Raw genomic sequence first — 26,880 nt, 5'->3', positions numbered from 1 at the left:
TGACCCTTACTTGTTTACTTGACCATTACTTACATACTTTGCTCTCTGCACCTGACCCTTTTATGACCCTTACTTGTTTACTTGACCGTTACTTGAGGACATCTGACTCTACACACTCCAGTTCATGCCCCCCCAGAGCACAGCCAGGGCTTTTCATGTCTGTATCTCCACAGCAAGGTCAGTATAGTGTGGCTGTGCAGCTCTGGAAGCACTGCCACTCTCCCTTCCAATGAGATCTTGGTTCTCATTTTTTTTTTTTTTTTTTTTTCTTTTTGAGACGGAGTCTCACTCTGTTGCCCAGGATGGAGTGCAGTGGCACGATCTTGGCTCACTGCAGGCTCCACCCCTGGGTTCACGCCATTCTCCTGCCTCAGCCTCCCGAGTAGCTGAGACTACAGGCGCCCACCACCAGGCTTGGCTAAATTTTTTTGTATTTTAGTAGAGATGGGGTTTCACCATATTAGCCAGGATGGTCTCGGTCTCCAGACCTCGTGATCTGCCCGCCTCAGCCTCCCAAAGTGCTGGGATTACAGGCGTGAGCCACCGCGCCCAGCCGATTCTCACTTCTTCCTCTGTCATCTGATGACCCTCACAGGGTCATTGTGAGGAGTGAATAAAATATACACATGAAGCACTTAGCACAGTGCTGGGCACAGAATTTGCATCTGATTCAACTGGGGCATAAAAGGATGAAAGAACTTGTTAAATAATGACACAATGGCCCTTGGCCAGCAAAGCCTTGGTTTCTTTGCATTCCAGTTGGAGTGAGAAATCTGCTTTGTTCTGAAAACTGACCTGAGTGTGGAGGACAGACAAGTAGTGACTCTTGGCTCTCCAATCCATGAGAAGAGCTGCTGGCTTATATCCATAACTTATTTTGGGTTTTGTTCAAGGACACGGAAGTCCACTTCTTCTTGGAGGAAGGACGAAATTTAGTCCAATGTCTGAGAAGCTTTAATAGGCTGCCAGGGAAAAGAATTATTAGCTGCCTCTTTCTCTGGGACATATGTGCCATTGTTTCCCTCTCAGCACAAAGACTTTGCTGTGCCCTGGGGTACGGGTTTTGCTTCACTGTGAAACTGGCTCCAACATAGGCCTTGAGATTGCTAAATGTTCTCATTCTGAGCTAATCTAGAGCCTAAAGAGGTTAACAATCCAGCAACAACTAAGAAGAATATTTTGATGGAATTTCTCCCTGTCTTTGCCATATACTATATGCCTTTTTTCAGAGTACACTATTCATCAAGAACTTGGGCTTCTCGAACACCATATTTTGGTTATAGACTTTTTTATTGCTTTTTTATGATTATAAAAATAAATACATGCCCATTGGAGAAAGCTGGGGAAAATGGAAAAGTATAACAAAAAGACAAAAATTACCCATAATTTCACACCCCAGAGATAACCATTGTTAATATTTTTGTATGATCTTTTCATTAGTGATAGATAGATAGATAGATAGATAGATAGATAGATAGATAGATAAACAAATAAGTAGACTGACATACAAATGCATTAGGCACATTTTTCCCACAAGTGGAAAAACACCAATAATCAGATTTCTTGGTCTCGCAAGCCTAGTTGTTTGTTTGTTCGTTTTGTTTTGTTTTTGAAACAGAGTCTCGCTCTGTCACCCAGGCCAGAGTGCAGTGCCTCAATCTTAGCTCACTGCAACCTCCTCCTCCCGGATTCAAGCAATTCTCCTGCCTCAGCCTCCTGAGTAGCTGGGATTATAGGCATGCACCACCACTCCCGGCTAATTTTTGTATTTTTAGTAAAGACAGAGTTTCATCATTTTGGCAGTCTGGTCTCGAACTCCTGACCTCGTGATCCACCCGCCTTGGTCTCCAAAAGTGCTAGGATTACAGGCATGAGCCACTGTGCCCGGCCACAAGCCTCGTTTTTTTACAGGCTACAACGTGACCAAGGTGGACTAAAGGAAAAGCTATACTGAAGAAAACTCCTGAACCTGCCAACTGGGAAGGTCCCAAGAGTCCAGACTGGGTGGTCATGTGGACCCTCATCCTTCACCTGCTCATCCTGCCTGGATTAGTGTTTGCTTAGCTCAACCTTCAGAGGCAGCAAAGACAGCAAACGTAACTCCAGAGACAGTGAATTACAACCCAAAGCCCAGGCATTGTTCTGGCCAATGTGGTAGGAGGTACAGAGATTCAAGTTAAGACCTACCTGCTCCCCTTTCCTCTTCCTCCTACATCCCTGTCAGGTCCTTTCATCTGAGCCTTGATTCCATGTGACTATGATGGTTGGTTGGTTGGTGCCCATATTTGTTTGCTAGAGCTGCCAGAGCAAAGTATCACAACTGGGAGGCTAAAACAGCATACAGTTATTTATCACAGTTCTAGACACTAGAAGCCTCAGCCCAAGGCATCTGCGAGGTTGGTTCCCTCTGAGACCTCTCCTAGGCTTGCAGATGTCTGTGTTCTTCCTGTGTTCTCCTCATCACATGGTCATCCCTCTGTGCATGTTTGTGTTCCAATTACCTCTTCTCATAAAGACCCCAGACATATTGGATTAAGACTCACCTAATGACCTCATCTTAATTACTTCTTTATAGACCCTATTTCCAAATATAGTCACATTCTGAGGTACTAGGGGTATGACTTCAACATATGAATTTTGGGGGACACAGTTCAGCCCATGACAGTGCCTCACTAGGTGCTGGTGATACTTGATCCTGACCAGGCTGCTCCATCAACAAGAGTAACAAGTGGAAATTTCAGCTCCTTAGAATCAAGTATTTTAAAGATGAAAAATTTGAACTTAATGAGAATTTGCTGTTTAACTTTTAGAAGCAAGGCATATCACAACACCAATGACATTCTTCACAGAAATAACAAAAGTAATCCTGGAATTTGTATGGAAACACACACACACACACACACACACAAACCCAAAAAGCTAAAATAAGCAAAAAGAACAAAGCTAAAGGCATCACACTTCCTGACCTCAAAGTATAATACAAAGCAATAGTAACCAAAACAGTATGGTACTGGCATAAAAACAGACACATAAACCAATGGAACAGGATACAGAGCCCAGAAATAAATCTACACCTTCACAGCCACCTGATTTTCAACAGTAGTGCCAAGATAGCCAATGGAAAAAGGACAATTTCTCCAATAGAATGATGTTAGAAAAACTGGATATCCACAAGCAGAAAAATGAAATTCCCCCTTATATCTCACCATATTCAACTCAAAATAGATTAAAGACTTAAATCCAAGACCCAAAACTATTAAATGACTAGAAGAAGACCTAGGGGGAAAACTCCACAACATTGGTCTTGGAAATAATTTTTTTTTTATAAAATCTTAAAAGCATGGATAACAAAAGCAAAAAGAGCCAAATGAAATTACATCAAACTAAAAAGCTTCTGCACAATAAAGGAAACAACCAACAGAGCAAAAAAAGACAACCTAAAGACTGGGAGAAAATATTTGCAAAGTATACATCGACAAGCAGTTAATATCCAAAATACATAAGGAACCCAAACAACTCAATAGCAAAATAATAATAATAATAACCCAGTGAAAAATTGGCAAAAGACTTGAGTAGACATTTTGCAAAAGAAGACACACAAATGGCCAACAGGTGTATGAAGAAAGGCTCAACATCACTAATCATCAAGAAAATGCAAATAAACCACAAGGAGATACCACCTCACTATTATGGCTATTATCAAAAAGACAAAAGCTAACACATGCCATCAAAGCTGTGGAGAAAAGGGACACTTACATATTGTTGGTGGGAATGTAAATTAGTACAGCCGTTATGGAAAACAGTATGGAGGTTCCTCCAAAAATTAAAAATAGAACTACAATATGATCTAGCAACCCCACTACTAGGTATATATTCAAAGGAATTGAAATCAGTATGTTGAAGATATATTTGCATTCCCATGTTTATTACAGCAGTATGCACAATAACCAAAATATGGTATCAACCTAAATGTCCATCGAACGACAAATGGATAAAGAAAATGTGTTGTATGTATACATATGAAGTACTACTCAGCCATAAAAAAAAAAGAATGAAATCCTGCCATTGGTGATAACAGGATGAGCTTGGAGGACATTCTGTAAGTGAAACAAGCCAGGCACAGAAAGACAAACACCACATGATCTCACTCATCAAGATTCATGTGGAATCTAAAAAAAACTGGAACTCATAGAAGTAGAAGCTAGGCTGGTTAGAAAGGATTGGGGAGATGGGGAGATGCTGGTCAAAGGATACATCATTACAGCTAGTTAGGAGGAATAAATTTCAAGAGATCTGTTGTATAGCAAGGTGATTATAGTTAATGACGATATATTCTCTTCTTGAAAAATGTAGAAAATGGACATTATGTGCTCTTACCACAAGAGTGATAACTATATGAAGTAATGCATTTGTTAATTAGCTGAATTTAACCATTCTACAATGTATATGTATATCAAAACATCATGTTTCACACAATAAAAACATACAAGTTATGTCAAGTAAAAAAAAAAAAAAAAAAAAAAGCAAAGCAGATTTCTCCAAGCACCATCAGTGCCTGCGTTGAGTTCCTTTTTATCAATGGAGCTGCTCCATGAATGGCTCTGAGTCTTGCCTGCACCTCGGAATCAACTGGGGAGCTTTTAAAAACACCCTACAAGCCCAGGTCCCCCTGTCTAAATCAGAATCCGAAGGTGGGACCCCGGGGCACCAATAGTTAAGAACACTGCCTGGGTGATTCCAACGTGCAGCCAGTGGGGAGAACAGCCCACGATGGCTCTGGTCCAGGGCATGGGGCTTTGGGGGCTTTGCAGGGGCTCCACGGGGCCTCCACTGAGGTTCCTTAGGATCTGCATGACTCCCTTCAGTCAGCACCTCCCAGGCAGTGAAATCCAGAGACGGGCTTCCAGGCTGTGGTTGCCTCCCTTAGAAACAAAAACCTTTATAGAACAGGGACACAGTGAAGGGCTCAGGACAAAGCAGGGAGGTGGATGCTTGTGAGACCCAGGAATGTTGTGGAGCTCAAGCCTCTGGGCATCCTGTGCCCATATCAGTCACAGACAGAAAAAAACAGGATAAGCAGCATATGGCCCATTCCCAGAGCAACAGAAAAGCCCAGGGATTAGTGAAACTTGGAGACATTGGTGGCATAGGAACCTAAGTGGGATGAGCTGACCTAATAACCCAGAGGCACAGCCTAGCCAAGACCCTGCTTCTGTGGAAAGTTTTGCAGCCCCATGGCAGAGGTCTTTCTACCCTGAGTGCCCACAAATCTCCTAAGCCCAAACCAGCTCATCAGCTCCTTCTATCACTCGAGAGAAACCTTGAATCACGTCCATAGCAATGACAACCTGCTAAGGCACTTGGATGCTCATGCTAGGCAATGTCCATTCTTCTCCTGCACTGTGCAGTCAACGTCGTCCCTCAGGGGACCTGGTGGAAGTCCAGCAGACCAGCTTGAGTGAGGAACCTCCTCAGTATCCAAAACCACCAGGAGCTCCTTCCAGTGCACCATTAAATCCCCAGTGGCAAGAAGCTCTCCTGCTGGAGACTCACATCCAAAATGGGGATCAGACACAGCACAAGCTGCTCCACTACCCCCGGACCCTACCCATGAGAGAATAAAACCTCTTCCTTCTCAAATTGGGCATAAGGCTCACTGTTCTTAGGTAGCTCAAACCCTCATTGGCTTTGTATCCTGAGGGTGCTAGAAATCATTTACTAACGAGCTGGAGCAAGGGCTTAGTCAAGACACCTATGCTATAGAAAACGGGGTTCTTCTCCAGAGACTCTGGGTGCGGCTGGCCCAGAACGTGGTGCAGACAAAGAACAATTACAGGGATGTAATTTTTCAGGATGTTTCAGGGATGGGCTTCTTGTTTGAAAAACACCTTTCTCAGAGGATTGTTGGGAAGGTGAAATGAGATAACACTCATAAAGCATTTAAAACGGGGTGTGTACCATGAGCAGTGCAGTCTACGTTGGCATGGTGGTCACAGTCACCCCCCCACCCATGTGAGCTCCGTAGGTACAATCAGAGACACTATCTCAGTTTTCCTGTCTGTGTGGCTGTGAGCCTGCTCAGAGTGGGCCTGGGGTGCCCCTTCATCAAATAAACTTCTCCGTGGCTTGAGGGCTCATCAAACCCACCACCTGCTGGGGCCACTGAGTAGAAAGTAGGGTATAAGCTTTAAGAAGAGACTTCCAGTGCATAGAATTGGGATTTATACAGGACAGGTTCCAATGGCTTCAAATCAGACACAGCACAACTATTGGGGTGCAAAAACTTTTTAAGCCCCACAAAAAGCTAATTTATCATGCTTGAGCCCTGCCTTCTAGAATAAGTTACAACGCCACTGAGATGGTAAAAGATATACTCAGGGTCTAACAGTTGTTAGAAGATTTTTAAAGTTATGTAAAAATATGTACATGGGCCAGGCACAGTGGCTCACAACTGTAATCCCAACACTTTGGGAGGCTGAGGTGAAAGGATGGCTTGAGGCCAGGAGTTTGAGACCAGCCTGGCCAACATGGTGAAACCCCATCTCTACTAAAAATACAAAAATCAGCTGGGTGTGGCAGCACGTGCCTGTAATCCCAGTTACTCAGGATACTCAGGAAGCTGAAGCAGGAGAATAGTTTGAACCCAGGAGGCAGAGGTTGCAGTAAGCTGAGATGGCGCCACTGTACTCCAGCCTGGGTAAGAGACTCCATCTCAAAAAAAAAAAAAAAATTTACACAAACACACGCGTAAGCATAGCATGCTCCCTGACACAGTGAGTCTTTTTTCTCAAACACACATCCTAGCGTAGACACAAAAGCCCTTTTCCAGGAGCAGATTTAGGAGGGCTGCCTATGGCAGTGAAGGGTGCAGAGAAAGTTAAGGGCTCGGGACATAATTCATTGGCAGAGAAAAGTTCTCATTTGCCCCCACAACTCTTTGAAAGAAATGCCTCTTGTAGGTCTTAACACTACCTACCACAGGGAAGCAATGCCGTGATTGCTGCAGGTTTGGGGGCCAGAGAGACCCAAGTTCAAATCCTGGCTGTGCCATTTATTAGCTGTGCAACTTTAGTGTAGTAGGAACGATGCCTACTGTGCAGAGTCATCTCCAGGAGTGAACAAGATCATGTGCACAAGTCCCCGGCACAGGAGTGCCAGGGCCATCAGTGGATGGCAGGCGTGCTCCTTGTTATTCGTTCCTTAACCAGACCCAGAATTTCTCAAGTTAATGTAAAAGGGACCCTGCTAACTGCAGAGAATAACTGACCATGGCCTCCACGTGTCCCCCTGAGTGTCACCTGCCTGCAAGGCCTGCCTTCCATTAACATGGATGCAGGGCACAGCTTCACTTCTCCTTAGCACAGTTCACACAGACTGAAACTTGTAAAGCCAAACTTGGGCACAAATCAAATGGAGAGCAAGGTTGGAACCTGGCTTGCAGCTCTCAAAGCTTCATCTCATGATGTTCTCCAAGCCCAGACCCTCCCAGCCCTAGACCCCAATTCTGGGGCTGGCTACTGACCTAACTATTTGCCTGGGCCTCATCCATCCCTCTACTCTGGTAAATAATATATACTAATACCATGGTTTTTTTCTTGCTATTTATAAAATCCTACAGCCTTTAATGAAAAAATAAGTCCCTAAGCTACAGGAAGAGCCCCTGGTGAAGTTCCAGTGGTAAGAAGCTGCCAGGCTCTCCTGATTTTTCATGGTGCTGGTTGCAACCTGGAGGTGGATTTTCAAATAGCCTGAGGGCTTCCTCTGGTGCTTACACAGGTGCAAATGTCAACCAGCCCCTTTTGTTTCTTCAGTTCTCAACCTCCCTCCAGACCCAGGTGCGGTGTCACTGCAAAGGGGCATTTGATTTTAAAGAAATTACCCCCTGTCTAGCACTCATTCCTTCTGCCAATGGGGAGTTGTAGAAGAGGAAGGGGGTTAAAAGAGAAAATCATAACAGAAAGGAATTGGAGCCAGCAAGGGTTAAGCTCAGAAATAGGCATCTGAGATTTTGTCCTCAGTTACCTGTTACATTTTTGCTGCTGCCGCCAGTCTGCTTGGGGCCTCTCTTCCTGATGCCTGCTGATACCTGGCCTGGCAGCACTCATCCTATCAACCTATTCATCTAACTTCATTCCCTGCAAGGGCTAGTTCACTGCCCACTGCCCTGTCCCCTCTCCCCGACCTTCTCAACCCAAGCCAATACCAGCTACATAAATTGCAAAGCCCAGTATAAAGTGAAAATGCGGGGCCCCTTGTTCAAAAGTTAAGAATCTAAAGACAGCAGTGGAGCGTTAAGCCAAGTAGAGAGTCTTTCTGAGTGTGAGACCCTGGGAGACTGCACAGCCGCATGGCCAGGAGCTGGTGCTGACTCAGACCACTCCCAGTTGTCCTTGGCCTTGGCCTAAGGAGCCTGCCCTGTTGTATACTCTTCCCTTGAGTTGAGAGTTAATAGCATCCTTTGAAACCAGGTTACCTAGCATGTTTTTTTCTTAAAATGCCACATGGAAATTAAAACTTTTCTCACGTCTAGGTACCTAACATCTCTTCCATCTTCCTTGTCCACATCATCTGTTTATTAACTCACTCCAAAAACCAAAAATGAGCATCCACTGTATCCCATGCACTGTGTTGGTCTCTGTGGTTCTGAATAAATTAAGATAGAATCTACACAAGTATACATATGTAACAAACCTGCACGTTACCCACATGTACCCTAGAACTTAAATTATAAAAAAAAAAAAAAAAAGGATAGAATCCCTGACCTCAAGGAAGCAGTATAAGAGACAGACTTGTGAACAAATAGCTACAAAGCCATATGACATGTGCAATAAGAGAGACGGGCAAGTGCTCTGGAACCAGAGAGGACAAGACAGCTATGTGGAAGACATAAAGCGGGTTGGGACAGCAGGGGTAGCAGGTAGTTGGTGCTGAGCCTTGAAGCAAGAGCTTGCTCCCAAAATAAGAAGACAGAGAGCCTTGCAAAAAGGGAACAAAGCCGGCAAAGGCCAGGTGGCCCCGGTGAACCTGGCATGATTTGAAATCGTTCAAGCACAGGGTGAGGCAGTGTGTACCAAGAACAAAAGGAAGACTGGGCTAGGCTATAAAAGGTTTTTAATGCCAAATTAAATAGTTTATATTTTATCCAATAGGCAATTAGAACCCACCAGAGGGAGGAAGGGGACATGGTCAGCTCTATCTTCCAGCAAAAGCATGAAGGGCAGATTGGAGGTGCTCAGGAGGAGACTCAGGGCGTCTGGAGGCAATTGCAGTTTCCAGGTCAAATCACAGGGGCTTAAATGTAGACCAGAAGTTCTCAGCAGGACAGCAGTTTTGCCTCCCAGGAAATGACTGGCAATGTTTGAAGACATTTTTGGTTGTCCTGATAGGGCAGTGGCTGCTTTTGGCCTCTAGTGGGTTGAGGCCAGAGTTGCTGCTAGATGTCCTACTGCACACAGGACAGGCCCATAAGCATGATCAGGCTCAAACTATCAATGGTGCCAAGGTTGAAAATCCTTGATGTAGACAATGATAGTAAAGATTGTGAGACTGGAGAGAAATCCAGAGCTATTTAGGAATTAGAACAGGAAGAACTTCAAAGCCAGTTAGATACTGACAAGGAGCCAACTGCTGTATCTTGAAGGAAATTGCAGTCTTTGTTGTCGTTGCTGTTGTTGTTTTGAGACAGGGTCTCCTTTTGTTGCCCAAGTTGGAGTGCAGTGGCTCAATCACAGCTCACTTCGGCTCCGGCTTCGACTTCCCGGGTTCATTATGCTTTTGCGTTAATTTCTTCCCAGTGGTATCTCTGACAAATTACAGATTGACAGGGCCATCTCATCAGTAAAGGGGGCTGGAAGGTACCACCTTAGTGAGTGAGCAGGTCCAAGCCCAGGGCTGGCTACAAAGCCAGCTGGTTCTGGAAGTTTTGATCCTGAGATGACCAACAACTTACATGCAGAAGGAAAAGAACACTTAGAAAGAAAAATAAGAGTTTTGAAAAGAGAGGGGGGGTGAATGAAAAGCCTTTAGGGGAGCTGGTTTGTTACTAAGACAGATGTGAACTAAACAAGACAGATGTGAACTAAACAAGACAGATGTGAACTAAACCAACTCTCTGATCTTATGGAGCAAGGGAAGGAGAAAAGTCAAGGAGCCCTCACACACACTCAGCACATCTCAGGGCCCCTGGAGTCCTCTGTATTACCCACATTCATACCTCCCCAACTGTATCCATCATTATCATCATAGCTAACCTTTACTGAGTGATTTCTATGTGTCAAAAACATTAGTTAGGTGCTTTACATACCTTTTACCTCATCTGATGCCAACAATTTTGTCACACCATCGTATCTGTTATTGTGCCCATTTCACAAATGAGAAAACTGAGGTTTAAAAAATTAACTTCTTTACCCTAGGGGCAGGGCAAGATGGCAGAATAAAGGACTCCACCAAATATCTCTACCTCTACTCAAGAACACCAAATCTGACAACTATCTACTCAAAAGGAGCACTTTCATAGGAACCAAAAATCAGGTGAGCACTCACAGTGCCTGGTTTTGACTTCATATTGCTGAAAGAGGCACTGAAGAAGGTGAGAAGGACAGTCTTGAGTTGCTGATGCCACCCTTTCCCCATCCCCTGGCAGTGGCTATGTAGCACAGAGAATCTGTATGTATACTTGAGAGAGGGAGAATGCCACGACTGTGAGGCTTTGCATTGATCTCAGTGCTGCTATGTTACAGCAGAAAGCAAAACTGAGCTGTACTCAGCTGACACCCACCCATGGAGAGAACATTTGAACCAGCCCTGCCCAGAGGGTACTCACCCAGTCCAGCGGTCAGAGCATGAGTTCCAGCAAGCCTCGCCCCCACTGGCTGGAGTGCTTTGGGACCCTGAGTGAACTTGAGGAGCAGTCTATGTGACAAGGACTGCAATTCCTAGGCAAGACCTAGCGCTGAACTGGGCTTGGAGTTAGTGACCTGGTGGGGCACATGAGACACCAGCTGTGGTATCTAAGAAAGTGCTTGCGCCACTCCTTCCCCAACCCCAGGCAGCACAGCACACAGCTCCAAAAGAGACCCCTTCCTTCTGCTTGAGGAGAGGAGACGGAAGAGTAAAGAGGACTTCGTCTTGCATTTTGGATACCAGCTCAGCCACAGTATGCTAGGGCACTGATAAAGGCTGTGAGGCCCCCATTCCGGGCCCTAGTTCCCGGACATTTCTGTACACTCCATGGGCCAAGGGAGCCCACTGTCTTGAAGGATGAGTTCCTATGCCTGGCAACATTCACCACAAGCTGACTGAAGCTCCTTTGGTCCTTAACTGAGCATCAGTGGTAGTCTGGCAGTACTCCCCATGGGCCTAGTGAGGCTCCTCTGCCTGTGGAAACGGGATGTAAGAATGAGAAGGACTGCATCTTGTGGTTTGAGTTCCAGCTCAACTGCAGTAGAATAGAACAACAGGTAGATTCTAAGGTTTTAGACTCCCATCCATGGCTCCAGATGGCATCTCTGGACCCATTCAGGACCTAGAGGAACTCACCAGCCTGAAGGGAAGGATATAAGCCTGGCTGCATCACCACCTGCTGATTGTAGAGCCCTAGGGCCTTGAGCAAATAGGCAGTAGCCAAGTAGTGGTTACAGCAGGGCTTGGGCAAGACCCAGGGTTGTGCTGATACTCCATATCTGACCCAGTGCAGTCCCAGTGGTGTTGGTCATAGGGGTGCTTGTGTTACTCTACCCCTGGCTCCAGACAGCTCAACACAGAGACAGAGACTCCATTTGTTTGGGAGAAGGTAAGGGAAGAAAAAAGAGTCTCTGCTTGGTAATCCAGAGAAATCTTCCAGACCTTATCAAAGACCACCTCTACAGGTGTGCAAGAACCGCAGTGTTACTGGGCTAGGGGTGCCCACTAAAGCAGATACAGCTTAGATCATAGCACCCAAGTCCTTTTGAATGCCTGGAAAGTGTTTCCAAGGAGGACAGGCACAAACAAACGCAGACTGCAAACACTACAATAAATACCTAACTTTTTAATGCTCGAACACTGACTAACATCCACAAGCATCAAAACCATCCAGGAAAACAAGACCTCACCAAATGAACTAAATAAGGCACCAACCTGGAGAAACAGAGATATGTGACCTTTCAGACAGAGAATTCAAAATAGCTGTTTTGAAGATACTCAAAGAAATTCAGGATAACACCAAGAAGGAATTCAGAATCCTGTCAGATAAATTTAACAGAGATTGAAATAATTTAAAAGAATCAAACAGAAATTCTGGAGTTGAAAATTTCAACTGACATACTGAAGAATGCATCAGAGTCTCTTAATAGCAGAACTGCTCAAGCAGAAAAGAGAGTTAGTGAGAATGGACAGGCTATTTGAAATTATATCACCAGAGGAGACAAAAAAATTATAAAAATGAAGCACACCTACAGGATCTAGAAAATAGCCTCAAAAGGGCAGATCTAAGAGTTATTGGCCTTAAAGAGGAGGTTGAAAAAGAGATGGGGTAGACAGTTTATTCAAAGGAATAGTAATAGAGAACTTCCCAAAACTAGAGAAAAATATCAAGATCTGAGTACAAGAAGGTTATAGAACACCAAGCAGATTGAACTCAAAGAAGACTCCCTCAGAGCATTTAATAATCACACTCCCAAAGGTCAAGGATTTTTTTTAAAATGATCCTAAAAGCAGCAAGAGAAAAAAAAAAAGTAACATACAATGGAGCTCCAATACATTTGGCAGCAGACTTTTTAGTGGAAATCTTACAGGCCAGGAGATAGTGGCATGACACATTTAAGGTGCTGAAGGAAAAACTTTCACTCTAGAATCCTATATCTGGTGAAAAGATCCTTCAAACAGGAAGGAGAAATACTTTCCCAGACAAACAAAAGCTGAGGAATTTCATCAACACCAGACCTGTCCTACAAAAAAATGCTAAAGGGAGTACTTCAATCAGAAAGAAAAGGATGTTAATGAGCAATAAGAAATTATCTAAAGATACAAAACTCACTGGTATTAGGAAGTACACAGAAAAACACAGAATATAACACCGTAACTGTGGTGTGTAAACTACTCTTAGGTAGAAAGACCAAAACATGAACCAGTCAAAAATAGTAACAACTTTTCAAAACATAGACAGTACAGTAAGATATAAATGGAAACATCAAGAGTTAAAAAGTGGGGGAAGGCCTCACATGGTGGCTCATGCCTGTAATCCCAGAGGGCACCACTGTAATCCAAGCACTTTGGGAGGCCGGAGGTGGGCAGATTGCTTGAGCTCAGGAATTCAAGACCAGCCTGGGTGACATGGCGAAACCCCATCTCTACAAAATATACAATTAGCTGGCATGGGGACTCACGCCTGTGGTCCCAGCTACTCTGGGGGCTGAAGTGGGACAATCGCTTGAGCCCCGAGGCGGAGGTGACAGTGAGCCGAGATCACACCATGCACCTCGATTCAGCCTAGATACAGAGTGAGATGCTGTCTCAAAAAAAAAAAAAAGTAGGGGAACAAAGATAAAGAGTAAGTCTTTATTAGTTTTCTTTTTGCTTTTTAGTTTGCTTGTTTATGCAAGTAGTGTTAAGTTGTTATTAACTTAAAATAATAGATTATAAGAGTATTTGCAAGCCCTGTGGTAATCTCAAATCAAAAAACATACAACAGATACACAAAAATTAAAAACCAAGAAATCAAATCATAACACCAGAGAAAATCACCTTCTCTAAAAGGAAAAGTTAACTGCTTTTCCCACATAACATCCAACTAAAAGAAGTAGAACCTGGATTCAAACCCAGGTCTTCTGGCTCTATATCCCATGCCAGTGAGCATGCTGTTGTATTTCGTTCCAAAATTTTGCTCAGCAAAGGGCTGCACAGAGGCTATGAGTGTTCTGGGGATTTCTGAAATCCTATGTGTTACGTCCAGTGTGCACCTGGAATGTCATAGTCACCAAAATGGTTTAACACAAACACATCCCTGCACCACACAAGGTCACATGTCTACCAACACAAATTCTTTATTTCAAAGATCAGCAACAGATTTTAACTTCTGCTTCCTGATTTTCTGGCCTCTTGATTTTTTTCTTCTTTAAGAACGTGAGGTAGCTACTAAAGAGAGCCACGGGGAAGGAGGAATTCTGCTGTGTCTACTGCCCCATCCAGCTGCCAGACACAGCTGCAGGGAGGGAGGAATGTAGGATTTGACGGGGAAGCTGTCAGCTGGCCAGCACGGCCAGGCATGGTCAGCGAAAACACAAAGAGCGCCTGGAGGACCCAGCCCTGGTCTCTGACTCCTCAGAAAGGTCTCCTTGGGGCTCCCTCCACCCTTGCCCCTCATGTGCCTTGGGATCCAGCATTGAAGTCCAGAATTGGGCTCAGCCAGCAGCCGGCCATGCTCACGCACTGAAGCATCCTGACTCAGCTCCTGTCTGCCCCAGCAGAGCAGAACCTCTGCCCGAACTTGGGGACACCCGACTCCTCTCCCTCGAGTCTCATATCCCAGCCCTCAGCAAATCCCCGCCCAGCTTCGCTTCCAGCTATATCCAGAATCTGGCCACTTCTCATCACTTCCACCCCTGCAACCCTGACCGGGCAACCAGCCTCGTCCACCAAGACTGTTGCAACCACCTCCTGGCCTGCTCCCTGCTCCTGCCATCATTGCAGCCTTCGTTCTTGCATTCTGTCTCCCCCAGCACCTCCAGATGGCACCTGCTAGAGGCAGGCCAGTTCTGGCCTCTGCACAAACCTCACAGAGGCTTCCCAGGTGGCTCAGAGTAAAATCCCAGTGACAGCCTTGGAGGCCCAGGGTGTTTGGTCACTCTCTGAACCCATCTCCCACCACTTGCCCCTGGCAACAGCAGTCCCCTCACTCTGCATCGGGGACTTTGCACTCCTTGCTCCTTCAGCCTGAAATGCAACCCCCCCAGGCATCCTTGTGGCCCACTCCTTCACCACATTGAGGAGAAGAGGAGTCCCCTTTCTGAAAGGTTAGGCCCTGCACCTCCCCCCACCCGCCCCGCCACATGTCTAACCCCGCCCCCGCTCTGTTTTCCCCTGAGCATGTACCCCTCTGGAACACACTGTGTCACCACTTGCTGCCAATACCTGCAGGACACCTCTGTGAACACCCGTGACACCTCATGGCACCTCTGCTGTCAGAGCTTCACTAGGAGTCACCAGACTAAACAGACAGTTATACCCACAGCCAAGACACAGCAAGGACACAGCAGGGTCTGGAGGGGTCGGGGCACAGACTCGCTGAGCTCTCCCTCCCGTGAAGGCTGCACGGAGCATACCCTGCACCCTGCGTCTCCCCAGGGAAGTAGAAGCTCAGAGCTGGGGCAGAGGTTGGGGCTGGTCACGTAGTAGGCACACCCTCTGCCTACCACAACTAACAAGATTCCAGACTCCCAATAGGAAAGCAGGTGTTCACAAATCACATTGTCTGTAAAAACAGTCAGCAGGCCGGCACAGCGGGGCAGGATCCCGAAAGTTCAGTTCTGAGATGCCAACCCAGGGCCAGCCCCTGTCATCGGCTGTCCCAGTGAGGAGGTCTGCTCTGGTGGCTTACAAGCTTCACTGCTGGATACCCTCCTCACTGAAATGTGAGTTCCATAGAGGGTTTGGTTTTGTTTGTTCATTGCTGTGTCTCCCTGATGCAGAATGGTTGCTCCATAAACATTTGTTGAATGAATTAATGACTGTCAAGTATAAGACCACCAGCCAGTGGCAGAAGCAGGGCCAGCACTTGGAGATGAATGTTCTCCCCTATCTGGTTGGGGTTGCCCAAGCCATCAGGACCTCACCAGGGCCCCTTATGACCAATGGCCCTCCCTCAGAAAATAGTAGAATTTTCTTTTTTGCAAACCCACCTTCCCTAATCAGGGACAAAAGCTATGATGTTGGCTTCATTCCCATGAAGATCTAATCGAGTGAGCTTCCCTGGCACAGCCCCAGCAGGTCCTGGTGCAGGCGCGGGTGGCTCTGTTTCTTCTCTGCGGTTTCATGGAAACAATCTCAGTCTCTAGATCCTCTCAAATTAGCTTTGACGGGTTGTGACTTTCTGAAAGCAAAATATCAAGATTTAGCCACAGGACATCTGTGAGCTGTGACCTCTGGCCTCCTAGCTCCAACTTTGTATATAGCGCTGCCCCTCTCCAGGCCTGGACCTCCTTAAGAAAGGCAAGCAGCCAACAACGGACAGGATGCGGTCTTTGCCCGAGTGCTATCTCTAACTGTCAGCAATCATTAACTCCTGGCCAGCTTTCTCCCCGCCAAGTCCTTTCTCCTTTCTCAATCTGGTCAGGGTCCCAAAGATGGTTAAAAAGCCACCAAGGTCTGCAACTGGTCTTGAGTGGCTGCTCTTCCCAAACGGTTCTGCCTCTGGTGTCTTGTTCTAGGTGTGATTGAATTCTCTGTTTTGCTGTAGGTGTCAGCCTCTATCAGCCCCTGCCCTGGTCCATCTGTCAGCTTCAGGTAAGACTACCAGCTAGGGAATGGCCCCTTGTCCTTATCTCTGCCTCCAAAACGTGCCACCTAAATTAACAGATTGTGGCATTGCATGGCTCGTCACAGAGAAGCCAAAGCAAATTATTGCGGAAGGCGGCACTTGTCCAGAAACGGACTCAGGACATGTGTGCTGCACAGTCAGCTTCCTCACACCCCCTCACGCCACTGTAGCTGCCCACGGAGGCATCTCCCAAGCCATAGGCCAGCCCAGGCCTCACCTGGTCCCTCCCTGCAGGGCGGGGTCTGATTGACTTCAAGAAGGAGTCAGAGATCAGCTTAAGGGCAAAGGCTAGAAGCAGAGCGAACTGGGAGCAGAGCACACAGGTGCGTTCTGATGGGTATTCGGGAGAGTCAAGAAGGGGCTGACCTGGTGGGAAGAAAAGCAGTGGAAGGAGGGCACGGAGTGAGGGGCAGAAGAACGGGACACAGAGGGAGGAGGGCCAGGAAGTGAGGGCAGGAGCCCAGCACATCACAGAAGGTGCCCGGGTGCTTGGTGGCAGGCAACAGCTGGCCAGGGTGGAGCAAGGAAAGCTCAGAGAGGAGGGTAAGAGGGGAGAGGGCTTGCTTCCTGTTCTTGCCTGGAGGTCTCACCAGCCACCACCCCCACTGCCACCGCCAGCCACCGCCCCCACTGCCACCGCACATGGGGACAGAGGTTTTTCCTGGGGAAAGCAAAGGTCTCTTCTACATCTTTCTCCTTCCTGGAAAAGCAAAACGAAACATGGGGATAAGAGGTTGTAAACAAGGAGACCCAGCCATGAAAGGACATGGAGGTACCCTAAATGCACACTGCCAAGCAAAAGAAGTCAACCTGAAAAGGCTGCAGACTGTAAGATTCCAAATACAGGACGTTCTGGAAAAGGCAAAACTATGGAGACAACACAAAGAGCAGTGAATGCCAGGGTTCAGGAGAAAGAGGTGGAGCACAGAGGAGGTGGCACTACTCTGTGTGCTACTCTAATGCTGAATCCATGTCATTGTCCATTTGTCCAGCCCACGGAATATGCAGCAGCAGGAGTGAGCCCTGATGTCAAGTGTGGGCTCCGGATGAGAGTGATGTGCAGGTCCCTCAGCTGTAATAAATGCACGGCTCTGGTGTGGATATTAACAATGGGGAGGCTGAGTGTATAGGGGCTGTGAGTATAAAGAAACTCAATACCTTTTGCTCAGTTTTGCCATGAACCTAAAACTCCTGTTTAAAAAGTCTATTAAAAGACTTTACTAGACTTTGTAAAATTTGTTAAAAGACTTTTAATAGACTTTTTAAAGACTTTTAACAGACTTTATAAAGTCTATTAAGAAATCTATTAAAGTCTATTTTTAAAAGTCTACTAAAAAAAAAGTCTACTGTAATCCCAGCACTTTGGGAGGCCAAGGTGGGAGGATCGCTTGAGCCCAGGAGTTTGAGACCAGACTGGGCAACATAGTGAGATCCTGACTCTCTCTATATATATTTTTTAAGTCTAATAAGAAGTCCATTTGGGGCCAGGCCCGGTGGCCCATGCCTGTAATCCCAGCACTTTTGGAAGCTGAGGCAGTTGGATCACTTGAGGTCAGGAGTTCAAGATCATCCTGACTAACATGGTGAAACCCCATCTCTACTAAAAACAAAAAATCAGCCAGGCATGGTGGTGTACACCTATAATCCCAACTACTCAGGAGGCTGAGGCAGGAGAATTGCTTGAACCCGGGAGGCAGAGGTTGCAGTGAGCCAAGATCGCATCACTACACTCCAGCCTGGGCTACAGAGCAAGACTCTGTCTCAGGAAAAAAAAAAAAAAAAAATAGTCTATTGAAAGAAAAAAAAAAGAGGCCTGGCCAATATTTAATAGAAGAACACAAGAACTCACCTCATATTCTTCCTGCTGGCTCTGAGTTCCACCTGCAGCCCCTGCCTCACCTGCTCCATCCAGGTGAGCAGGGCCTCTGAGAGCCCAAGATCATGTGGGTTCCAGGGTCTTCTGCCAGCACCAGAGGGCAAGACAAGGCAACCAGAGAGACGTCCCCATGAGAGGCCATGACCATGGAGCAAAATGAGGGCAAGTTGAGAGCCCTTGGGGAGGGGGGCATGGGAAAGGGGAAGAAGGACATCTCAGATCAGCCTTGACCATGGCCTCCAGGGCTAGAGAGCCATTGGGTGATAAAACAGGCCCAGCCAACACCTTTCATTTATCTATGAATCAAGAACTGCCCATCATGTACAAATTAAATACAAAGTGCTAAGGGGACTAGTGGAGAAATGAGTATGTTAGTTGGGGCCAAAAACAGAGCGCTCCTCAGCAGTGCAGGGTTTCAGCTGACCTCAAAAGGTGGCGACGGATGTGACACTGGCCCAGAGTCGGGTGGGGAGGGACGATGTGCAGCTGAGCTTCTCTGGAGGAAAAAAGCCACGAGGAAAACAGGGCCTCTAGTTAACACATGGATTGTGTTCCCAACATTTGTGCTTCGGAAATGTGATGTGTAAAAGCATTTTCCAAAAACAAAAGCAAGAAATGAAGAGCGCTCATGATGGTCAGGTTTCCTCAGTGGGACACTCCACGATACACCCAAAGTGGAGCTGCTGCACCTGTTCCGCCTCATACCCTGTGCCGCCGACTTTCCAGGTGAAATCCTCGGGGCCTGCCTTGCAGACAGCCTGGACCCCCTGGGAGGAGGCTGGGCCAGGCAGAGGTCTGAGACAGGAGTGGATTAACACTCTCTGCTACCTGTCTGTCTGCACAGGAGAACGCGTTTTCTCCAGGTTTACCCCCAGGGCTTCTGATTTAGGGAGAAAAAGGCCACTACCTATGAAAACAAGGATCTCTCAGAGTCCAACCCACTCGTGCATCCACCTTGTAAGTCAAGTGTCTGTGCCTCGGCCGCTGCTTGCAGGAAGTGAAAAGCACAGCTGAGACAGGGAGGAATCCTGAAGTGGGGCTTCTAGGTCAACCCAGAGCCTAGAGGAAGGGGGTGCAAGGCCGCGAGGGCAGTGTTTCTGTAGGGAAATTTCACGGTGACGGCAGCCTTCCAGGAAGGGCCCACAGTACCCAGGAGGACAAGTTAGGGTCTGGAGAAACTGAGACTGGGAGCTAATTCCAGCCAGCCTCTGCGGCAGCAGCGCAACAGGTGAGAGCTACAGTCTCCCAGAGACTTCGCACACAGCACACGGGAAGACGGAGTTGTGGCCACCATGTCTCCCAGCCCTGCAGGAGGCTCGCAGCTACAAGCACAGGATTTTACAGCTGCTTAGGGAATGGGGTTATGAGGTGAAGACCCTGACCCACCTTCCTTGAGAAAGGAAAAGGCATCTCCCTAAGATGGACCCCTCCCCGAGGTCCCCTCTGAGTAGCCTTGAGTGAACAAGGGAGCTGAATGGGGCACAAAGAAGGCCGGGCGGGACTGGGCACCTCCACCTCACCCCTAAAGCCATCAGTCTGCAGCCTAGTCACACCTGAATCACTCTACATTGCATAAAACTTTAAATGTGCTGGTGTCGATAGCCTGTCTTTCATTTAACAAGAAGAGCAGCTAACATTTCTCATGCATTTCCTATATGGCAGACATTGTTACAAACACTTTATATGTACTGTTTATTGGTTTATATCCACAACCCTAGGAGCTAAGCACTGTTGTTGTTATTTTCATTTTATAACTAAGAACATGAAGGCCCAGAGAGTTTAAGCAGCGTGCCCGAGGCCACACAGCAAGTCCTAGTGGCATGGGTTACTGGGACTCGACTCGGGCAGCCTGACTCCAGAGCCTACCTTTGAATTTCTACACTAAATTTCAAAATCTATCTACCTAAAAGGAATTTGTTGTGTCAGAAATGTAGTTTTGCTGTTAATACAGGTATCTGCTTCTCCAGGACACAAGAAGCACCTGGGGGCATGGGCAGGGGCCCAGCCTGCCCTCTGTGACTCACGGCGCCCCTGGCTGAGATAATGCACAAAAACAAGAGCATTCCCCTGAGTAAGGAAGGCCGCAGGACTGGAGGATGTTTACAGAGTGAGGAGAGGGTAGAAATAAAATGGCTGAATGCAGACAGACGCCCGACAGCACTGGGGACTATGCATGGGACCCCAGCTGCCCCAGGACAGCCTCCAGCTTGGGGCAGGGCAAGGGGAGGAAGCTCAGTCCATAGGAAAATTCCATGGCCCTAACCTGAGGGAAGCCCATTTCTGCCCATAAGACAACTAAGTTCATCTCCTCTACTGCATTCCAGAGCAATGGAGCGAGAGACGCCCGCCCTGGGCTGGGCCGTGGCTGCCGTGCTGATGCTGCAGATGGCCATGGCGGAGCCCTCCCTGGGAACTCTGCACAGGAAGGCAGGGGTGTTTTCAGACCTGAGCAACCAAGAGCTGAAAGCAGTGCACAGCTTCCTCTGGTCCAAGAAGGAGCTGAGGCTGCAGCCCTCTAGGGCCCCCACCATGACCAAGAACACTGTGTTTCTCATCGAGATGCTGCTGCCCAAGAAGCACCATGTGCTGAGGTTTCTGGATAAAGGCGAAAGGCAGCCTGTGCGGGAAGCCCGTGCCGTCATCTTCTTTGGTGACCAGGAGCACCCAAATATCACTGAGTTTGCTGTGGGGCCCCTGCCAGGGCCCCGCTACCTGCGAGCACTGTCCCCCAGGCCTGGGCACCAGTCCTCCTGGGCATCGAGGCCCGTCTCCACAGCAGAGTATGCCCTCCTCAGCCACACCCTGCAGGAAGCCACCAAGCCCCTGCATCAGTTCTTCCTCAATACCACAGGCTTCTCATTCCAAGACTGCCATGACAGATGCCTGGCCTTCACCGACGTGGCCCCCCGGGGCATGGCTTCTGGCCAGCGCCGCAGTTGGCTCATCATACAGCGCTATGTAGAAGGCTACTTTCTGCACCCCACTGGGCTGGAGCTCCTCGTGGATCATGGGAGCACAGATGCCCGGCACTGGGCCGTGGAGCAGGTGTGGTACAACGGGAAGTTCTATGGGAGCCCAGAGGAACTGGCTCGGAAGTATGCAGATGGAGAGGTGGACGTGGTGGTCCTGGAGGACCCACTGCCTAGGGGCAAGGGGCATGAGAGCACAGAGGAGCCCCCCCTCTTCTCCTCCTACAAGCCCCGCGGGGTCTTCCCCAGCCCCATCCATGTGAGCGGCCCCCGCTTTGTCCAGCCCCACGGCCCTCGCTTCAGGCTGGAGGGCAATGCTGTGCTCTATGGGGGTTGGAGCTTTGCCTTCCGGCTGCGCTCCTCCTCCGGGCTGCAGGTCCTGAACGTGCAGTTTGGTGGAGAGCGCATTGCCTATGAGGTCAGCGTGCAAGAGGCAGTGGCCCTGTATGGAGGACACACACCTGCAGGCATGCAGACCAAGTACCTCGATGTGGGCTATGGCCTGGGCAGCCTCACTCATGAGTTAGCCCCCGGCATCGACTGCCCAGAGACTGCCACCTACCTGGACACCTTCCACTACTACGACAGCGATGACCCGGTCCATTATCCCCGAGCCCTCTGCCTCTTTGAAATGCCCACAGGGGTGCCCCTTCGGCGGCACTTTAATTCCAACTTTAAAGGTGGCTTCAACTTCTATGCCGGGCTGAAGGGCCAGGCGCTGGTGCTGCGGACAACTTCAACTGTCTACAATTATGATTACATTTGGGACTTCATCTTCTACCCCAACGGGGTGATGGAGGCCAAGATGCATGCCACTGGCTACGTCTACGCCACCTTCTACACTCCTGAGGGGCTGCGCCACGGCACTCGCCTGCACACCCACCTGATTGGCAACATACACACTCACTTGGTGCACTACCGCGTTGACCTGGATGTAGCAGGTAGGACTCAAAGCAAGACTCTCCCGTTCGAGCGTCTGCATCCAACCAATAACTTAAACTCCCAGGAGACGACACTGTAACTCCCTGGTGGTGGAAAGTTAGGAGCATTTGCCAAGCCTGCTTCTGTAAAACCTAAAGCTAGAAATGTGTGTGTCCCTGAAAAATGGTGAAAGCAAACACTGCCGAGGGTTGCCCTAGATGCAACAGTGTGGACCCTGTTCTGACCCTGGGGACTGTGAGTGGGGCAAGGGAGGGGACAGTGCCTAGGAGGGTAAGAAATGTCACTGTCTAGTGCTCTGAGATGGAATGTAGTGTCATCTGGGAATACTCAGGGTGTCTCCCGGATGATGTCACCATAAAAGAACGGCATGGGTAGAATGACTGATGCCACCAGACCCAACAAGGCCACCAGGACCAGACAGGCAGCTCCTACCCCTCAGCCCCAGCCACCTCTCTGGACAGAGCCTCACATGCCTGGAGAAAAATGGGTGCCCCTTCTCTGGGATTGCAGCCACAGCAGATGGGCGTGAGCACAGCTCTTGAGAGGAACTTCCCAGAGTGGTAATGGAATCACCACAGCTGCCCAGGGCATCCCCCAACATCCGGGTTATTCTAGACAGTTGGCTGTTGGATGTGGTGGAGGATGGAGATCCTGGGGCAGAATGAGGAGGTTTCAGTTCTGGCAGCTTGATGCTCATTCTCCTTCTCCCTGCATACCTCCAGGCACCAAGAACAGCTTCCAGACACTGCAGATGAAGCTAGAAAATATCACCAACCCCTGGAGCCCGAGACACCACGTTGTCCAGCCGACCGTGGAGCAGACGCGGTACTCCCGGGAGCGCCAGGCGGCCTTCCGCTTCAAAAGGAAGCTGCCCCGGTACCTGCTCTTTACCAGCCCCCAGGAGAACCCCTGGGGCCACAAGCGCAGCTACCGCCTGCAGATCCACTCTATGGCTGACCAGGTGCTGCCCCCAGGCTGGCAGGAGGAGCAGGCCATCACCTGGGCAAGGTGAGGAAGACCCAGGGGGCCTGGGGGAGGGTCAGGGGCTCCCCTCAGTGTGTGTGTCTGTGTCTGTCTGTGTTTGTGTCTATGGGGTTCTGAGTCTATGTGGTTTTGTATCTGGGCACACATGCGTGTTGTGTATGTATGTGTATATCTGTGTGTGCAACTGACCCTGAACAATGTGGGGGTTAGGGGTGCCAACCCCCAAATGCAGTAAAAAAGCCAAGCATAACTATGACTTCACCACAACATAACTACGAATAGCCTACTGTTGACCAGAAGCCTTACCACTTACATAAACATTCCATGAACACATATTTTATATGTTCTATGTGTTAGATACTGTGTTCTTACAATAAAGTAAGCTAGAGAAAAGAAAATGTTATTAATAAAATCCTGGCCAGGCGTAGTGGCTCACGCCTGTAATCCCAGCACTTTGGGAGGCCGAGACGGACGGATCACAAGATCAGGAGATCAAGACCATCCTGGCTAACACGGTGAATTCTCGTCTCTACTAAAAATACAAAAAATTAGCTGGGCATGGTGGCGGGCGCCTGTGGTCCCAGCTACTCGGGAGGCTAAGGCAGGAGAATGGTGGGAACCCAGGAGGCGGAGCTTGCAGTGAGCCGAGATCGCGCCACTGCACTCCAGCCTGGGCTTCAAAGCGAGACTCCATCTCAAAAAAAAAAAAAAAAAAAAAAATCCTAAGGAAAAGAAAATATATCTACGATCCATTAAGTGGGAGTAGCTCATCCCAAAGGTCTTTATCCTCGTCACCTTCACTTCGAGTGGGCTGAGGAGGAGGAGGAGGGGCTGGATTTGCTGTCTCACGGTGGCAGGGGTGGAAGAAACTCCAAGTGAAAGTGGACCTGTGGCTGGGCGTGGTGGCTCACGCCTGTAATCCCAGCACTTTGGGAGGCGGAGGCGGGCATATCACCTGAAGTCAGGAGTTCCAGACCAGCCTGGCCAACACGGCGAAACACTGTCTCTACTAAAGATACAAAAATTAGCTGGATGTGGTGGCGGGCACCTGTATTCTCAGCTAGTCGGGAGGCTGAGGCAGGAGAATCACTTGAACCCGGGAGGTGGAGGTTGCAGTGAGCCAAGATCGCGTTACTGCACTCCAGCCTGGGCGACAGAGCAAAACTCCATCTCAAAAAAAAAAAAAAAAAATGGAAGAAAGAAAGAAGGTGGACCCGTGCAGCTCACACCTGTGTTGTGCAAGGGTTGCCTGCTCTTCTGGGCCTGTGTTTGTGTATTTGGGGAGGAGGGCAGGGAGAACTCCTGACAATCACCTGAACCTCGGTTAACAGCAGCCCGTCCTGCCGACTCCCAGGAGAGATGATCTCTCATCTTCCTCTATTTTGACCCTGAAGCTGTTCCCTGGGTGGGGCTAAGGGGGGCCAGCCCAGGCCCCTGAGCCAAGCTGCTTCGCCTCTGCCTGGCAGGTACCCCCTGGCAGTGACCAAGTACCGGGAGTCAGAGCTGTGCAGCAGCAGCATCTACCACCAGAACGACCCCTGGGACCCGCCCGTGGTCTTTGAGAAGTTTCTTCACAACAATGAGAACATTGAAAATGAGGTACTGCCCTGTCCCCAGCCCTGCCCAGTGCTGGCCGTGCCTCCTTCCAGCTCAGCCCAGGACCATCTTCATCACCATCAGGGAGTCCCAACCACCCTCTGCCCAGATCTGTCCCCAGTTGCAGGAGCTGTGCCTTGCTGTGTGGACGGCAAGTTCAGAGGTCACAACCGAGCTGTCCATCTCTTTAAAAAGGGGCTGGAGAGGAATTCAGCAAGTTTGCAGGCAGAACTGCAAATGATCAAAGGCTAGAGTGGCCTCCAGTGGTCAGTACTCAGCCCTGCCCACTGAAGCCCACCCTATCTTCTGCAGGACCTGGTGGCCTGGGTGACGGTGGGCTTCCTGCACATCCCCCACTCAGAGGACATTCCCAACACAGCCACACCTGGGAACTCCGTGGGCTTCCTGCTCCGGCCATTCAACTTCTTCCCAGAGGACCCCTCCCTGGCATCCAGAGACACTGTGATCGTGTGGCCTCGGGACAACGGCCCCAACCACGTCCAGCGCTGGATCCCTGAGGACAGGGACTGCTCGATGCCTCCCCCTTTTAGCTACAATGGGACCTACAGACCCGTGTGACCAGCCCCTGCCCCCAGTTCCTCCCAAGAAGCCCAGGAGCCTCACTGGGGCAGACAATAAACCCTCAGAGCTTCACTCTGTGTGCTGCTTCTTGTGGGGAGGCACAGGGCCATGTGTGTAGGACACACACACACAGACGTGCACGCACTCACACAGACGTGCACACACTCGCATAGATGTGCACACACACGTGCACACTCGCACAGACGTGCACACACTCGCACAGATGTGCACACACACGTGCACACTCGCACAGACATGCACACACTCGCACAGATGTGCACACACACAGACATGCACACTCGCACAGATATGCACACACACAGACATGCACACACTCACATAGACGTGCACACATGGCATACACTTTATTCACACTGGTCTACTGCAGCCCAGAAAAGCCAGCGTTACTAATAAAAAGGAAGCTCACTGAAATCCTGTACCCGTCAGTTTGGTTTTTCTAAAATCTGAGACTGGCCAGGCATGGTGGCTCACGCTTGTAATCCCAGCACTTTGGGAGCCTGAGGCGGAAGGATGGGAGGATCACTTGAGCCCAGGAGTTCAAGACCAGTCTGAGCAACGTGGCTAAACCCCATCTCTCCTAAAAAATACAAAAAATTAGCCAGGCAGGGTGGCATACGCCTGTAGTCCCAGGACAGAGGGGGTTGGGTGGGAAGATCTCTTGAGCCGAGGAGCCGAGATCATACCACTGCACTCCAGCCTGGGCAATACAGACACAGTGAGACCCTGTCTCAAAAAAAAAAAAAAAAAAAAAAATCTGAGACTGACAACTTTCTCTTGGGGAGGCTGCAAGGGAATTTTCCAGTGTCAGTGACAGGCTTGCAAAATGGCACAACCATAGAGAAGATACTACAGGGAGATCTAGCAAATCACCATGCCTTTATCCATTGGCACACTGGCCCAACTTCGGGGGGTTTATCCCCAAGATCCATCTATAAATACAGGAAAGACATATGTACAAAGTGATTCATTGCAGCATTGTTTGTAACAGCAAAAGTCTGGAAACAACCAACTGCTCATCTGTAGAAAACCCCAGTTGAATAAACTGTGGCACAATCACACAGTGCAATTCTAGGTGATTATAAAAGAAACACACAAATGAGGATATTCTGTGTGCTGATAGAGCAAAACTTTAGGCCATAGCAAAAGAGAAGAGGCATAGAATAATACAGACAGCATGCTAACTTTGTGTGAGAAAGGACAGGAGTTTCCCTAGACTGGTCTCCGTGTAGACTACAGGGAAGCGTGGTAGATGAGAACAGGGATGGGGCAGGCTTTCTCCATGGAAACCTTTCTATTGAGTTGTTAGGGGTTTTGTTGTTGCTTTGTTTGCTTGCTTTTGGGGACAGAAGGGGAATGATGGAGAGCGCCGGGCCACAGGCTGGCCAGGTAGGGAGATA

General features: G+C 48.6%; 2 protein-coding genes across 3 annotated transcripts in view; one reads left to right on the top strand and one right to left on the bottom strand.

Annotated features, from left to right (window-relative positions):
- Window positions 1-26,880, bottom strand: part of RARRES2 (retinoic acid receptor responder 2) — a 647,965-nt gene that overhangs the window by 543,924 nt on the left and 77,161 nt on the right. The window lies entirely within an intron of this gene.
- AOC1 (amine oxidase copper containing 1) lies at window positions 16,409-25,534 on the top strand. 2 transcript variants are annotated; one of them, XM_050785827.1, is made up of 5 exons: window positions 16,409-16,479; window positions 20,714-22,299; window positions 23,023-23,308; window positions 24,751-24,883; window positions 25,193-25,534. In XM_050785827.1, exons 2-5 carry the CDS (start codon window positions 20,718-20,720, stop codon window positions 25,457-25,459), a joined length of 2,268 nt encoding a protein of 755 aa, XP_050641784.1. In that variant the 5' UTR covers window positions 16,409-16,479; window positions 20,714-20,717; the 3' UTR covers window positions 25,460-25,534. The 2 variants fall into 2 exon arrangements, with proteins under 2 accessions (XP_050641784.1, XP_050641783.1); XM_050785826.1 differs by lacking the exon at window positions 16,409-16,479 and adding an exon at window positions 16,748-16,836.

Source organism: Macaca thibetana, chromosome 3 (genome assembly GCF_024542745.1).
Source record: "Macaca thibetana thibetana isolate TM-01 chromosome 3, ASM2454274v1, whole genome shotgun sequence".
NCBI lineage: Eukaryota > Metazoa > Chordata > Mammalia > Primates > Cercopithecidae > Macaca > Macaca thibetana.
This window is presented reverse-complemented; position numbering and strand designations above follow the sequence as displayed.

What these genes read in the sequence shown, in the direction of transcription:
- AOC1 (XM_050785827.1), top strand. Translation starts at nt 20,718, where the DNA reads ATGGAGCGAGAGACGCCCGCCCTGGGCTGGGCCGTGGCTGCCGTGCTG. An exon ending in CGTTGACCTGGATGTAGCAG is followed by an intron (nt 22,300 to 23,022) that starts GTAGGACTCAAA and finishes GCATACCTCCAG; the next exon opens with GCACCAAGAACAGCTTCCAG. An exon ending in ATGAGAACATTGAAAATGAG is followed by an intron (nt 24,884 to 25,192) that starts GTACTGCCCTGT and finishes TATCTTCTGCAG; the next exon opens with GACCTGGTGGCCTGGGTGAC.